Below are 16,994 nucleotides of genomic sequence, written 5' to 3'. Positions count from 1 at the left end.
TTTTGCAAAAAAAATGTCCATGGTACAAGAAAGGTTGAAAAATGCATTTTATTTTATTTGAGTTATGTCTCTAGAATGTCAGCAACTTAGTGATATGTGAGTTGCTTTTCTAGTTTTCAAATTGTCTAATGGATTTCCACATCCCTAAATTCATCTTTCTTCAAGTCAGTTATTAACGGGCAAGTGCCTGGATTTTTTCTTCTTTTGATGAAATGATGATTTTAAAGTTACTTGAAACCAGAGTGTTATTAAATGGCTTATACTTTTTGGAGAAAGTTTTGCTATGAAGTTACTGAGCAAACTCTTTTCCATAGACTGATCAAAAAGCAAATAAGCTTTAGCTCAAACCACTGTCTGAAATGCAACCAATTTCAATTGGCAGGGTTCAGTTAATGAGGCTTTATGGTGGTAAATTATTCAACCATTATTTCCACGGTATGTGGTGTTAAGAAATCTGGAAATGGATCTTTTCATAAGGATTACTAGGGGACAACCATTTTGATGAGATTGTGCTTCAGAATTTAACTGTTGTCCAATTAAAATGGCGTCCCCACACTCTCTATCCTTTACCAGATAGTCTGTGCTGCCATCTACTGATGGCAGGCAAATATACAAGAGGCTTTCCTTTACAGTTCTGGTAACAAAACAAGACTTTAAAATGATCTCTCTCCTTAGGTCCATTACAATTTGCTTTTATAAATTACAACAAGGAAAGGTAAAGTATGGGAACACAGTAGGGCAAAAAATTAGGCCAACAAATAAAATTCAGTGAAGAAAACTGTCATAGAAATAGCAGAACCATTTCCAACCAATTAAGAAACAAACCACTCATCTTAAAGTAAAAAGTTTTAAGAAATCACTAAGTTCTGGTATTTGAAGATGGGACTCACGTTGTGGTTCCAAAAGAAACAAAAATGCACAGCAAAATATTTTCTGTCATATTGAGCTAAGCTGATTCCTGTCATTAACAGTTTATCCCTTGAGCACAAAGGAGGTTATGTTGTTTTATTATTGTTTTGTTTTGTTTTCTTGCTTAGGGTTTCTTTGAGTAGCCTAGTACTCAATCTGAAGACAAGGCTGACCTCGAATTCAGAGATTCTGCCTCTGCCTCCCTAGTGCTGCGGTTAAAGCTATGTGCCACCACCACCCAACTAGATATTACCATCATCATCATCATCATTGAGGAAGAGCTTAATAATTCTCTAAATTAACTTTGATATCTCTAATAGTGAATTGAGAAAAAGAATTTGGAACTTAGAATGCTAGAGAAGGGGAGAACAAAGTGGAATAAGTGGTCGTGGGGCTTAGGAGAGAGGTAAAACAGAATTTCCTGCACTGCACAATTGTGCTGACTGCCCATGCCTTTTCAAAATGTTTGCTAGCATGCAGGAGTTTCCTTTTTCCAACAGTTCCAGACAGACCACAATGAACAAGCCAGACCCAAGCTATCTGTCTGTGTAAAACTGAAAGATGATCTGTCCATTTCAGCTATTAATGATTCCTTGGTCTGGCCCCTACCATCAGTATCTGAATGGAAGATAAATTGCCTGGTAGCTCTGTGGTTTGGCTTGCACAGTTCCTAGCAATCACATTCTTGAGGTTGAAGATGATGATGATTAAGTAGAAGCTGCCATTTCTTTCTCATAGTGTTCACTCTCGTGGAGGTGGCAGGGCATCCTTGTACTTCTCTGCCTCCTTTGGCCCACCCCCATTCCTTTGTCACTCAGCACAGGCTCCTCTACTACTTCCTCAAGATTAATTTACACTTTGGATTCCAATGACATCAATGACTTCTGTGTAGGTACCACACTTATGAGATTGGCCTCAGTTGTAAGCATCCTAACCTACTGGATGATTGCTCTCATTCTGTCATGATGGCACAACAGAAATAAAATAATTTTAAACTAATTATCTTGCTGGATATCTAACCTACATGAATATATTTATTTAGTCTTCAAAAAAGTATCTCATTACATTGGGATTATTATTATTATTGGAAGTTCAGAGAAAGTAAAAGACTTCCAAAGGGATACAGAGTTTGTGATATGGGTTGGACCTCGTTATCATTTCAAAGCTCACTTGTACATTCACATTAAGGGTTTGTACTCCTAATGAAACAATGAGCATTTGTTGAGTCCCCCACGGTGAGCCAGATATATTTGCTGAGGTTTTCATTGTCATAATGCTATGAAGGTGGTATTATTATTGTTGTTATTATTATTATCATCATCAAAACTTTTGTGGATGAAGAAATAGAAGACAAGCAAAATTAAATAACAGGCTGAAACAGACATACCATCAGTAGTTCATTGCTTTGAATCTAGGTCTTTCTGTCTTGAGTATCTGTCCTCTTTTCTACAGAAAAAGTTTTAAAATGTACTTATGATTCTTACACCCATGTCATAGGTAAGAGACCGAGGCCAGGCAAGGTTAAATGACTTCTTTCTGGTAGCCAGTGTGCAAACACATTGAGGGGGCATAGAGAGGATGAAGCATAGAGGGCCTGGGAGGTCTGAACTTAAGATGTGTACTTCCTAAGAAAGCATTTTCCATTTCTCTGTAGGTTTTCCTTGGCAAGATTCATTAGCATAAAGGAAAGCTGGCAGATCCAAGTGGTCTGATTGCTGGAGGGAAAGCGATTGACTCTGGACTCTGATAAAGTATAAAATCCAATAGAGAAAAACAGTCACTTAATTCTGTTTTTCTTTACAATTATTCTCATTAAAGCTTAGTTTTCATTAAAACAGATCAGCACCTTCTCCTGTTTGTCCTGTTGTTCCTTGATGCAGAGCAAAATAAATAAGGCAGAAAGGTCGCAGCCAGAGCACTGTCACAGCCTATAGGGAAAACTGTCACTCAGAAATGCAGTGCCTATTTCTCAGCTTTCTTATGAAATGTATAAATCAATGTTCATGACAATGAATGTACTGAGGTTCAAAAGAGACACCAGAGAACAGTCATTTTGACTAATGCATGACTGTCTAATGTAATCTCTCTCATGGTTCATGTCATATGTACACAACAAAGGAAGAAATGGAGTGATTATCTGAATCACTGAACTTCATTTTCCTGGTGATTCTTTTTATCTCTCCGTTCTGTTTGGTACACGAGCAGTTGCGTTATGCAAAACCAAAGTGGTTAATGGGTAAAAGTGCAAGCTTTAAAGGCATACAGATGTCAGGTCAAACTCTGGCTCTACCACTCATTATTCTGGTGACTTGGTCACTTAAGCTTTTTAAAATTGATATTCAGTGTCCTGTAAAATGTAGACAGTAAAATCTACCAGAAGCAACTATAGAGAAAATAATATATGGAAAGTGGTCACTCACAAAGTGCCGCTCATGTGAGAATTATTATGGCTGCTATTAGAGCAAATATGGGCACTAACGCTAGAAGCATCTTTAATCGAGTATGGCAAAGTCAGTTTGCTAAATTGTAGGAATTCCAGTTCCAAGTGCTGACAGACGAACTTCAACCTTGGCTGCCCCAAACATCTCTACTTCAAATGATGATAGTGCTACATACGAAGTATTTTGAACGCAATAGACACAAAGTAATTATTCAGTCCAAATCACAGTTTTTCCATGAAAGGGAAGGGAGGGGGTGTCGTAGCCTATAATTCCCAGCAGCATTCCTAGCTTCTATCATCTAGTAATCCTATCTCAATTGGGAATCTAAAAACTCGGCTAGCTGCTTGGTAGTGAAATGGCCCCGTTGCCATGTCTACAGTGCCTCCCTGTGGCCAACAAATGAATTTTCTCTTTTCCTTTGCTCTGCTCTGTTAGCTGAAAAAGAAGTGCAAAAAGTGATGGCCCTTTTACTATCTTACTATGCTACTAAATCTTACCATACAAAGAAAAAATGGAATAAGAGTCAAATTTGGAGCACTGATTACTAATATCTAGCCATTCTGTGTGAGCTTAAAAGATACAATTCATAGAACCTTGACATTTTTTCCGGGGGAGAACCTATTTCATAATCTTGAGTCTTGAGTATTTTGTCAAATTGGAAACGGTGGAAGCATGTGTGCGCCAACGACATCTTGGAAGCAACTGCTGCTCCTGCTTCCCTCCCCCCAGATAAGGGGAAGCTATTTTTATCTGTGGCTGCAAGTTTTTATTGTACTCTATTGGACTTTAAGGTTGATTTTTATTTTTAATCACTGTCTATCAATAGGGACCTTCTGCTATAGTCATGACATACTTTAATCAGGGTACTTTGATTCTTATTAGTATTGTAATCTTAAAACTTACTACCTTAATATATTTTGTCTTTTACATCTTCATTGACCATTTTGACCACTCTAAATGAAAATGCATAGTTTCTGTCAGAGTAGGACTATGAGCGAGAGAGTAACCTCTCTTAGGAACATTAAGCCCTAAAAAATTATTTAATAACTTAAGGGATCCTAGAATCCGACAAGAAGATTTAAACATCTAAAAGGTCAAGTCTCCTTCTAGTCACAGTATGAGAACAACTTTCTGATGGAAAAATCCTCACTTAGCTTCTCGAGGATCTCCTCATCTGTCATCTTGGATTTTTTTCTTTGCCGATCTGTATTCCTGTACAAAGTACTGGAATTGGCATTCTCAGCAGAAGGTGGGGTGGCTTCTTTATTTGGTGCAGCTGGTGAAGCAATTGAGTCAACCACAGAACGAGTATAGATCTGAAAGACAAACACACCCATCACAATTCCACAATTAATACAGTAGATAAGGAAGAGTATGGCAGGAAGGGACTATCCTAATGTTAAAGAACATTACGGAGCATCACACATGCTAAAAGAAGTCTCTATCCATGACCTTGCTAATTCTGATCTTGCTGCTCCTCCCTTAGTAATTCTTCCTATCTGGTTATCATGGATTTATTTATTTCTACCTCTGGAGTTTTACAAACTTGAAGTTACATGTGGAATTTTTTTTCTGTATTATTAGCAAGTTATTGAATGTGATAATCTTGTACCTTCAAATCATGACTTCAAAACCAGACTCATTTAGTGTTGTTTCTTTGATTGTGCAGTATAAAACAACAATTATAGAAGGGATCATGAATTTGAGAGGGATAGTTGGGGGGCCATGGGAGGAGTTAGAGGAGCAAGAGAAAAGAGTGGAAATGGTGTAAATGTGGTACTTATTTATGAAACAAAAAATAAGAAAAATTTTATATTGATTTTAGACTCATAATAAAATAAAATGATTTATATTTATTTTAATTCATGTGTGTATATGTGTGTGCACTTGTTTATGTGTCTGTCATGTGTATACAGGTGCCAGTGGGGCCAAAAGAGTGCATAGGGTCCCCTAGAGATGGAGTTACAGGTGGTTATGAACTGCCAGCACAGCTTCTGGGAACTAGGGTTCTCTAGAAGTTCAGTGAGTACTCGTGACTGCTGAGCCATTTCTACAGCTCCCAGACTTATGTTCTATACTCTACCTCTGATAACACAAGAGATGCCCAATAGGTATTAGTTGCTCAACGTTATTCTAAAATTACATTCTAAATGGGACCTTTGTGTGCATATATGTGTGTGCATGTGTGTATTTGCACGTGCCCTCACATGCATTAATACACGTGTGGTATGTGCATGTGAATGCTAGTTGATGTTACTCAATTGCTCTCTTCCTCATTTTCAGAGACAGGATCTCTCATTAACTTGAAGATGGCTAGACTGACTTGCAAGCAACCCCAGGGATCCTCTTGTCTCTACTTAGCAAGCACTGGGATTTTAAGCAAATAATGCTGGAACTGAAAGATGAAACTCATGTCCCCATGCCTGTCAAACAAGCACTTTAAGAACCCAGACATCTCTCTAACCACAAAATGCCATCTTGTTTTATTTCTTCAGTCTTGTTTCAAGCCATAGTCTTACTATGTAACATAGGCTAGCCTGGCATTTTGGATCCTATCCCCTCAGCCTCTCGAATAATGGGATTAAAGGCATATGCTATAATACCTCTTCTAAAAGGGATCTCTTGAGTCATTTATAAACACCCACTGATTTTTTTCTTGCTTCAGTAGGATGTTACTAACTATCCTAAATAGATGAATGTTTAGATTTATTCAAAATACGTAAGTGTATACTTTAGGTTTGGAAGGTATTTCCAATATTGACATATTCTGTTCATTTTCTAACCTGATAGGTCTGTCTATTTATTTATTTATTTATTTATTTATTTATTCATGTCTATCTATCTATCTATCTATCTATCTATCTATCTATCTGTTCAAAATGTTGGTTAAAAACTCATTGTCCATGGTACCATATTACATAAGGGAGTTTTCACGCAAGTATACTTTTTATATAGAACATATGTTCTCCCATACTCCCACATCTACTCTTCTCTTTTGCAGCTCTTCTCTGTCCCATTATTCTAGTTTGTTCCCCTAGAGCAGTGCTTCTCAAACTTCCTAATGCTGCAACCCTTTAATACAGTTCTTCATGTTGTGATGACTGCTCCAAACATAAAATTGGTTTCACTGCTACTTAATAACTTCAATCTTGTTACAGTTATGATTCATAGTGTAAATATCTGTTATGCATGATATCTGATATGTGACATCTGTTGAAATAGCAACCCACAGGTTAAGAACCATTGCTATAGATAGACTTTTACTTTCAGAATATATTATTATGTGTGTATCTATGATTATATACTTGTTTATAGTTATGTATTATATATACTTATGTATTATATATTATTTATTATATATGTATATAATCAGAAAAGCATAAATGAGAGAAAACATACCATATTTGTCTGTCTGACTTACTGATTTTGTATGCTCTGGTCTTGGTGCAATGACAGGTGGGGGCTCATTGTCATCTTCTTCCTCTTCCTCTTCTTCATCCTCTTCTTCAGATACAGGAGGAGCCAAAGGAGGTTCCGAAGCTGTTTTGGTATTCTTAGAAGAACAAATGTTTAAAGACAAGGTATTAAATTTTGTTATTTTTCTTCAGAAACAAGAAAACTGAGATATAATTACTTAAATGTGTAGTGATAGAAAAAACATGTCTTTTCACAAATGGAACACAATGATCTACACTTAGTAGCCAAGACCAGAGCACATTTAGAGACAAATTGATTTCATGATAAAGTGGACCACAAAGTCTACATTATTATTATCTTTGTTTTTATTTTTTAAATCAATGACTACATTAAAAATCAAATTGACATTAATACTTTGAATATGTAGAGTACATTAATAATTTCCTGAATGATAGTTTGCCATGCTTTAAAGGCCTACTTTCTGATAGTGTAATGAGCATGATCATGAGGCTAGATATGGCTTTGCAAATAATAAGAGCAAAGAAGCTAAGAAATGCTTCTGCCTTGTTAAGCCTCCGAGAATGCATCACTCAATAACAGACACTAAGATCCAAGGAACACATTCGCCTATCAGCAATTGCTCAATATAACCAATAAAGAGGATACTGGTGATTTACAATGTATGGTAATAACAACTAACACTATATATCACCACAGTACCTAGTGTTCATTTTTTATTTGTTAACACAGTCGGGAAATGGTTACAAGCTTGTGAATTTTGAATGAATTAAGGTCATGGTTCTCAAATTGCAGTTACTAGCTCTTTAGCAGCAGCAGTATCCAGAGGCTTGTTTAAAATGCAAATTCTCAGGGTCCACCCAGATTTGTCAATCAGAAACTCAGGCACTTGGAAGTCTGTATTACAAAAATTTTTATAAGTAATCCTAACACAGGCTCACATAAACTACGGTATAGGTTTGGTACAGACAGATATTAGACATATGGATACTGAATAACACACCCAAAAAGCTAAGCTAGTCTGAATTGGTTTGTGTTATAATGGTATCGTACATCTCAGATTCTGTAAACTTGATATGAAAATGTCAATTATTTTACTAACGCATTAACAATTTTACATTGAAGGGATAAATGCCAGCGTTTAAATTTTTTGTATATGCTGTAAGATTATGGGTGTTGTATGGTGGATGCACATGTGTGTGCAGGTGGGTATGTCTCTGTGTGTATGTGTGTACCAAAGGTCCAAGGTAAGTGTCTTCCTATATCCCTCTGTTGTGTAGCAATATCCTTTGAGATAAACTTCTATCTTTCAAAGTTTTGTTAAGACAGGAGAAGTTCTAATGGGAGGTAAAGTATTCCTTCTTGTTGGAAAACTCCTTAAGCTCAGGAAAATATGGTTTTAGGAAATCCCTGAAACTAAGTAGATACACTAGGCTCTTCCTTCCTCGAGTGTATAAAAACAGCAAGGACTGCTGAGAGACACTTTCAAAGGAGCTGAGCCACCTGGAAGTAGCAGAGACCACACAAACTGTCTAGAAGCAACAATCCAAGCCAAGGTGCCTATACAGATGTCACATGGAAAGGATGCTCTACAATCTGTTGAGCTACCTGCAGGCTGTACAGTGTGCTCCAGGTTTCCAGCTTTTGTGAGCTGTCACCAATGTCAGGGTGGGCTTTGGTGATGCAGCTATCTTTGAGTCATTTTTACACCTGTAAAAAATCCTCCACCCATGCTCCTGTAAGTAACCCCAATAAAACTCATTGGTTCACAAGGGTAAACTTTGTTATGTCCCTACTTTGTTCTCTCATTTCTTCCCTACTTGGGGCACAGAAAACATTTATTTTCTCAGGAATGGTGCCATACAACACACATTCTCTAGCTTATTATTTGAGACAGAATCTTTTAACTGAACCGAAGGAGGGAGGGAGGGAGGGAGGGAGGGAAGGAGGGAGAGAGAGGGAGAGAGAGGGAGAGAGAGAGAGGGAGAGAGAGAGAGGGAGAGAGAGAGGGAGAGAGAGAGAGAGAGAGCACTTGCCAGCTATCCAGATTCAAGGATCTAACTGCTTCCACCTCTCAGGACTACTGTAACAATAACAGATATGTACATACTGCTCCTGAAGTTTACATGGGCATTGAGGAACAATATTCACGTTCCCATGCTTGCACAGAAAACACATTACCTAATGAGCTGAACTCTGGTAATATTTTTAATATTGAGGGTTTTTTGTAATAATCACTTTTAATTGACAAATATTCATTACACATAGCCTTGGTTTTCATAAGGACACTTTGACATAAGTATACTTATTTTGAGCACATCCTCTCTCCCAGTCCCCTTGGGACTCTTCCCCTCCCCATAGTTCTCTTGCTCTCATAGACAGTTACATTTTCTGTTCCTGGTAACTCCTACTTTTCACATGATCAGCATCCATTCTTGCTAAATTTTAGGTTAATTATTTTGCTTCTGCACAGTAATGAGGAACATGGTTGGACTTCTCCCCTTTGGTAACCACATTGGAAATACATCCCAGTATAGATAGACTCTCATTTTATAGAAAGCACACCTTTTATCAAGAATGTGTTCCCTGCATGGTTTTACACATTAACTAGGAAGGTCAGAGGAAATATCTGTCATCTCTAATCAGTCAGAACGTATTTTGCTAAGGCTAGCTGAGCCCACACTGTCCCTGTTTCATTCATTTTCTCTTTTCGTTTTTCTTTTTTAAATCTTATTTATTCCCTACCCATCCAACTTCTTGCTCTTTATATTGCTTTAAAGAAAAAAAAAGCTACAGAAACTCTGCCATGGATTCCAATTTGTGTTGCCACTACTGTGTCTGGAACCTGCCTTGGGATGTGGTTGATACAACCAGTGTCACTCATTGAAGAAAAGGAATGTTCCCTCTCCGAGCAGCTATCAGTTACAAATAGCTTCTCTGCTAGGGGTGAAGCTTTATGCCTATTTCTTCTCCTCCTTGCTGGAATTTCATCTGGCTTGTATAAAATATATCATTAATTAAATTTTTGCATTTATTTTTTATTTTGAAATGCAGTTACTAAATATTTCAATTATATATGTTTACATCATATTTCTATTGAATAGTGGTTACTGTGGGTATTTTTAATTATACTTTCTCTTTGCATAATTGTTTCTTCTTGTTTATGTTTATGTCACTGGTTTTGCTCCCCTAAAGTGAATTTTCACTTATTGAGGTCAGAACTCTTGAGGCATCCTATTAACAAAAGTAGTACACTAAAGGTCTTATATCTGGTTTTGAACATCGATATGAAAACTTTTTAATACTGTTAACATTTACAGTGTAGTAATATGTTGTAATTATGTATTGGACATGAGCTAGCACAAATGATATACTATGAGGAAAATATTGTATGAGTTTTACATAAGTATTTGAAAGACTGCTGATATACACATACGCCTTGTGCCTTAAAAGACTGAACTAGATGTTTACTTGAGGTTAATTTTCTTATTTATGCATACATATTTATTCCTTTCAAATTAAAATTTAATTCTATAAAAACTAGCTTACAAAGTAATGCAGTTCCCTCTGGCATTTTCATGCATACGTCACTTTGTAGCATAATATCCAAGCAAATGACAATAAGCCAACACCAATTTCTCTCTGTACCAATCAGTTTCCTGAAAGTTAATGTTTTGGTGGAATTCTATTAAGCTACAAAGAAAATAATGTTATAAAATTTTCAGGCAGGTGAAATAAAAAATGTTCTGTTAAGTGAGACAAGTGGTTCTCCATCAGCCTGATACCCATTTTCACTGTACCTCCAACTTCAGTATTGCTTCCTTTACATATCATATGTGTTTCATTTGCCTCTCCAGCTTCCTTCCTTAATACCTCTTTTCTATCTTATGTGCCCCTTTCAAGTTTCTTGGACTAAGCTCATAATTAACTCCTGCTAAATGTACATATTTAATAACTAGAAGCTAGGATCCACATATGAGAAAGAACATGTGGTTTTCTCTTTCTGCGTCTGGGTTACCTCACATAACAGAACATTTTTTATTTCCACTGTCCTGCAAATTTCATAATATCATTTTCTTTGTGGCTTAATAGAATTCCACTGAAACACTAACTTTCAGAGGATTGATTGGTACAGAAAGAAAATGCTGTTGGATTATTGTCATGTGCTTTTGTATTATGCTTCAGAATGTTTTCCTCTGTTTCATGCCTGCTTATCAATAACATCAAATATTGGAGTTGTGGAGACCATTCAGTGGGTAAAAAGAGCTTGTCATATAAACACAGGAACCTAATTTTGACCTCCAGTAATCACATCAAATGCTGAGCATGACGGTATACACGTCTAACCCCAGTACTTGGGAGGAAGAGGCTTGTGGGCTTCTTCAACTCTGTAGCAAGCCAGCCTAGCCTAATCTGCAGCTTCTAGATCCCAATTAGAGACAGTCTCAAAAAGTGAGGTGTGCTCCAGAAGAACATATCTGAAACTGTATTATGGTCTTCACACATGCTCTCTCTCTCTCTCTCTCTCTCTCTCTCTCTCTCTCTCTCTCTCTCCCTCTCTCAAACTCGCATACACACACACATCACACAAACACACACATATTCATCAGTGTGCTAATACATAATAGATAATTACTGTGTTGTTTAAAAAATAAAAACATGAAATTCACAGGTAAATGGATGGAACTAGAAAGAAAATCATCCTAAGTGAGGTAACTCAGACTCAGAAAAACAACTGTAGTATGATTTTGCTTATATGTAGTTGTATATGTAGCTGTTAGGTCATATACAATCTATAAAAATCACGGACGTTAGGTAGAGAGAAGGTAAGGGACTAGGGGAGAGATCTCCCTAGGGAGGAAATAGAATACACAAACATGGATGGACAGTGTGTGTGTGTGTGTGTGTGTGTGTGTGTGTGTGTGTGTGTGCGTGATAGGATCAAACAGGGATTGGGAGGGTGAGGGAGTAAAGGAGACAATAATTGGAGGGGCACATCAAACTAAGAGTCATTTGAGGAGTTATGTGGAAACCTGCTACAGTAGATGTTTCCTAAAACATATCCGCATACAAAGGGTATCTAAATGGAATTGCTAAATAATGGAAAAGATGAGCTCCAGTTGGACAGTTCTTGTTACCTAATGAAACCTCCAGTTCCAGAAATGGACTACTTCTAACTGAATTGTTGTCCAAAGGAGTCCCATGGAAACCCCCATACAACATAGGCTATTGACAAGGCTGTTGGTTGCTCTCCACAAATTGATGGAAAGGCTCTATTGCTGAAGATAACTTCTGCACAACTCATTGAACATAGAGAAGTCATGCTGGTGCCTACTCAGAACCTTTAACCCTACTGACACATATTCGTGTTACTTGAAAGTACTCTGTAAGGCGGATGCTCTAAGCTAACCATTGAACTGATCACAGGGTTCCCAATGGAGGAGTTAAAGAGAAGACTGAAGGAGTGAAGGAGCTGAAGGAGTTTGCAGCCTCATGGGGAGAGCAACAATACCAACCAACCAGAGCTCCCAGAGTCTAAACCACCAGCCTGGGTGCACAGGGAGGGACCCATGGCTCCAGCAGTATACGTAGGGAAGGATGGCCTTCTCGGGCATTGGTAGGAGAGGAGGTCCTGTGAAGGCTAGATGTCCCATTGTGGGGGAATTCAAGGGAGAGGAGGTGGGAATGAATTGGTGCGTGGGGGAACATTATCATAAAAGCAGGAGGAGGGGGGATGGGATAGGGGATTTCTGGGAGGAGAATGGGAAAAAGGCGATAACATCTGAAATGTAAATAAATAAAATGTCCAATAAAAATAAATAAAGCATTACAGAAGCCAGAAAAAGAAAAGTACTCTGTAAACTACAAAGGAGATAGGTAAATACTAATCCAGCTACAAACCATTCACTATATAATGGTGACCTGTTTACAAGATGTGCTGGTTCAGTAGTAGCACAAAGCACATAGGAGTAATCAACTAATCTCTGATTGGATTTAATGTCTACTCCATGGAATGGAACCCATTCATGTGTGCCAGTAACATGGGACTGAATAGTCCATGGTCTTAAATGAAAACAAAACACTAGTGTTCTGCTAAAGGAATGTCGTGATAAAATGACCCTTAATCACATTCTATTACACTCATTGATCGGTATCTGACTCAGCTATCATCAGAAAAGATACCTGCTGAGGTAGATGGGAACAAACACAGAGACCCACAGCAGGGCAATACACAGAATGAGAGGCCTCGGAACACTCTGTCCTAAATGAGATACCTCCATTAAATCCAACTCCCACCTCCCAGGACTCAGGGAACTGCAGAAAAGGAGGCAGAAAGATTATAAGAACCAATGGGAATGGTGGACACCATGAAAGCCAGGCCTTTTAAAAACAGCAGGACTTACATACAAGAGACTGTGGCAGCTTGGATAGGGCCTGCACAGCAAATTCATCTCAGATGGGTGGCAGTGCTGAGAGGGGAAGTGTAGGCGAGCTCCTATCCTTAACCCAGAAGCTATCTCCAATTGATAACCACTTGCAAAGGAAAAATTCTTTTTCTCTACATCAGAGTCTTCTTAAGGGCAGGTCCCATCTCTAGTAGTATATAATAAACACAAAACAAACTCAAATGGTATTTTTGGAGGTTCTTTGTGTAATAAGGTTTTGTCGTGGCTTTTTTTTAACCTTACAAGTCTTTAGTATTTATATTATACTTTTAATTTTGTGTTTGTAAGAAATATCTCTGTGTGCAAACATGTATGTCTATGCATCTATCTTTCTAGTACTTTTTTTTGCTCTTCTGTTTTTATTTGTTTGTTTGATTGTTCATTTTGCTCCATTCCTGCTTGTTTGCTTTTCATCTTATTTTTATTTTTAGATATATGTTTGTTTTCTAGTGAGAGAAAGAAAGAGTGTAAATTTGGATGGGAGAGGAGGTAAGGAGGACCTGGGGGAGAAGAAATGATAATCAGAACATACTGTATGAAAAAAATTATTTTCAATAAGAGAAAAAAGACTAAAAAATGTTGTAGATTTGAGATTTCTATTTAAGACTACAGTTAGAAGCACAGCCCTGGAAATTGCATGGTATCAGAATTTCTAGGCAACTCTGATGTACACTCAAGCAAAAGAGCTACTGATTTACACAAACAAAAGCAACCTGTGTTACAAATACAAATTGAGCATATGTCCTTGTTATATGTTGGCACATCTTCTGGATATAGGCCCAGGAATGGTATAGATGGGTCCTCAGGTAATGCTATGTCTAATTTTCTAAGGAACTGCCAGTCTGATTTCCAGAGTGGTTGTACCAGCTTGCAATCCCACCAAGAATGGAGGAGTGTTCCTCTTTCTCCACATCCTCACCAGCCTCTGCTATCACCTGAGTTTTTGATCTTAGCCATTCTGACTGGTGTGAAGTGTAATCTTAGGGTTGTTTTTGGTTTGCATTTCCCTGATGACTAAGGATGTTGAACATTTCTTTAGGTGCTTCTCGGCCATTCGAGTTTCCTCAGTTGAGAATTCTTTGTTTAGCTCTGTATCCCATTTTTAATAGGGTTATTTGGTTGTCTGAAGCCTAATTTCTTGAGTTCTTTGTATATATTGGATATTAGCCCTCTATCCATGGCTCCAGCTGTATATGTAGGAGAGGATGTCCTTGTCAGGCATAGGTGGGAGAGAAGATCCTTGGTCCCATGAAGGCTGGATGCCCAGTGGGGCGAAATTCGAGGGTGGGGAGGTGGGAGTGGGTGGTTGGGTGGGGGCACATCCTCATAGAAGCAGGAGGAGGGGGGATGGGATAGGGGGTTCCTGGGTGGGGGAAATGGGGTAAGGGGATAACATCTGAAATGTAAATAAAATATCCAATAAAAAATAGAAAAAGAAATGAATAAAAAGATTCCTAGTTAAAAAAAATACAAATGTCCCCTGAACCTTTACCCAGCCAATACCCAGTTCTGAAAGATATCTGTATTCCCCCTGAATACCTACACTCCAGTGTCATTCCCTTCCCCACATCCTGCCTTTCTGTGTTTATAACCCCTGTGTGAATGAATTACGATTTGAGAAAAAATGAATTATTTATAAAAAAAACATAAAATAAAGAGAAAAACAAAAAAAAGCAAAACAAAAAAATACAAATGAAGAAATCTATCAATTACATACCCAGGCTCTTGACGCACAACTGTGGCATATTGTTAGTATTGCTTTTTAGCTTCTACTTGGAATAGAAGCTTCATATTATAAATATATAATTTTATTTTGAACAACATGATCAAAGCAAAATATTAGAGTTAAAATTTAGATGGAAATTAAAGGTGAGATTCCTGAGCAATACTTGAAATACATCTATATTAAAAAGGTGCTATTTAGTGTTAGAGAGATGGCTGTTTTGGTAAAATGTTTACAGTGAAAGCATGAGGATCTGAGGCCCAATTCCCAGCACCATGAAAAATGTTTGACACGACAGCATATTCCTGTAAACCCAGAGCTAGGGGATCAGAAAAAGGTAGATCCCTGAAAGCCACTAGCCAGCCAGTGGATCAGAAATGAACAGCGGTAAATTCAGTTAAATACTCTTGTCTCAAAACGTAAGGTGCACCTTGGGTCATATTTGCCTGGCATGGACCTCTTACCCCTACACATGTGTACATGCATATGTGAACTTGCTCACAACTATATACCATGTACACTCACATAAACAAAGGTGAGCAGTAAAGGACATGAGACTATAGGATATGTCACCAGATTCTATACTCAATACACAGTCAGCAATTTAAAACAGAGAATACAGCAGTGCTTGTATTTTATTTTCCACCCAAGATACTAAAAGATGCCAAACATTTTGATCAATTCAATCTGTATATAGAGTATCCTGTTCCAGTTCAATAACTCATATTCCATTTAACACCCAAGTGCATACAGAATACACGCTGTGAAGTATACTCTTTCTAATAAGTGACTGTCACTGAAGTGAATCTCATTGAACTTAAGGGTCCTATTCAGTTCATTCAATCAACAGAAACCTTGTCTAAGAACACAGCTTTTTAAATCAATTACTGCTACTTGATTTATCAGCCTTTCAAATTCTAATTATCTAATAGGAAACCCAACAGCATTTAAAGGAAATCTGCTTCTCTCTCAAAATAACATCCTACCTTGTCTTTCCAACTACCCATATATCATTAAGCATATCATTAACCTTAAGGTTTCTATTAGCATATATTAATTATAAAGTAAATAGGTTTTGACATTTTCACAATGCATGTCATGTAACTGTACATATTCACGTCAATACTTTATTGTCTTCTTCTTCTTTCTCCAGCATTCTTTTCCTTCCCCAATAGTCTCCTGTCTACATTCATATCTTTTGAAATATAAATTTTTCATATGAGAAGAGGATGTGATGTTTGCCTTTTGTTCCTTGTCCTTTTCTTCTATGTCCAAATAATAAAGGCATCTAGGATTCAAAACTAGTCTTCATTCCCATTGCCATAACTCACTTTGGCCCTCATTACTGCCAGTCTGGAAGCACACGTTATTTTTCTAACTAGCCAACCTTCATCTACTCTTACCTTCTGTTCTTAATTAAGTTTGGACAATTTCTGTTAAAATTACTCTTCATTAAAGCATAAGCATTAATCATCTAACTGCACTGCTCCAAAAAATTTGACGGACTTCCCACTGTATATAGAAAAAGCTAGAATACTTAGAATTCCATGTGAGAACCTCTGAGTGTTGTCCCCAATTTAACTTTTGTGGTTAAACTCTGTGATTTACCCTTGCATAATCATCATTCAAACCCGCATGTCTTACTCCCTTGGTCTCTTCACCAACATGATCTTTCTCCTGCCTTTCTTTTTGTTTAGAATGCTTATCTGGATTTTCATATACCAAATTCTCATTTGTTCTTCAAGATTTTGCCTAAATGTCACTTTGGGGAGGGGGAAGAATTGATGGGGTAAGGGTGGTCAAGGATACTACAAGAAGACCCACAGAGTCAACTAACCTGGGCTCATGAGGGCTCACAGAGACTGAACCACCAACCAAAAAACATGCAGGAGCTGGACCTAGGTCCCCTAGACATGTGTAACAGATGTACAGCTTGGTTTTCATGTGGGTCTCCTAACAATTGGAGTTGGGGCTGTCTCTGACTCTGTTGCCTGCCCTTGGATCCCCTTCCCCTAGCTAGGCTGCCTTTCCTGGCCTCAG

The 16,994-nt window shown here is 37.7% G+C and overlaps 1 protein-coding gene across 4 annotated transcripts in view; it reads right to left on the bottom strand.

The window, feature by feature from the left end:
- The window catches only part of Pak3 (p21 (RAC1) activated kinase 3), a 105,190-nt gene that overhangs the window by 39,581 nt on the left and 48,615 nt on the right, over nt 1-16,994 (bottom strand). For all 4 annotated transcript variants that reach the window (XM_028767478.1, XM_028767475.1, XM_028767476.1 and 1 more), the window contains 2 exons: nt 6,772-6,903; nt 4,501-4,666 (listed from right to left, as the gene is read on the bottom strand). In XM_028767478.1, coding sequence (XP_028623311.1) covers nt 4,501-4,666; nt 6,772-6,903 — 298 coding nt within the window. The remainder of the gene's footprint in view (nt 1-4,500; nt 4,667-6,771; nt 6,904-16,994) is intronic.

The sequence above is a fragment of the Grammomys surdaster genome, unplaced genomic scaffold, assembly GCF_004785775.1.
Source record: "Grammomys surdaster isolate TR1022 unplaced genomic scaffold, NIH_TR_1.0 173, whole genome shotgun sequence".
In the NCBI taxonomy this organism is placed as follows: Eukaryota; Metazoa; Chordata; class Mammalia; order Rodentia; family Muridae; genus Grammomys; species Grammomys surdaster.
This window is presented reverse-complemented; position numbering and strand designations above follow the sequence as displayed.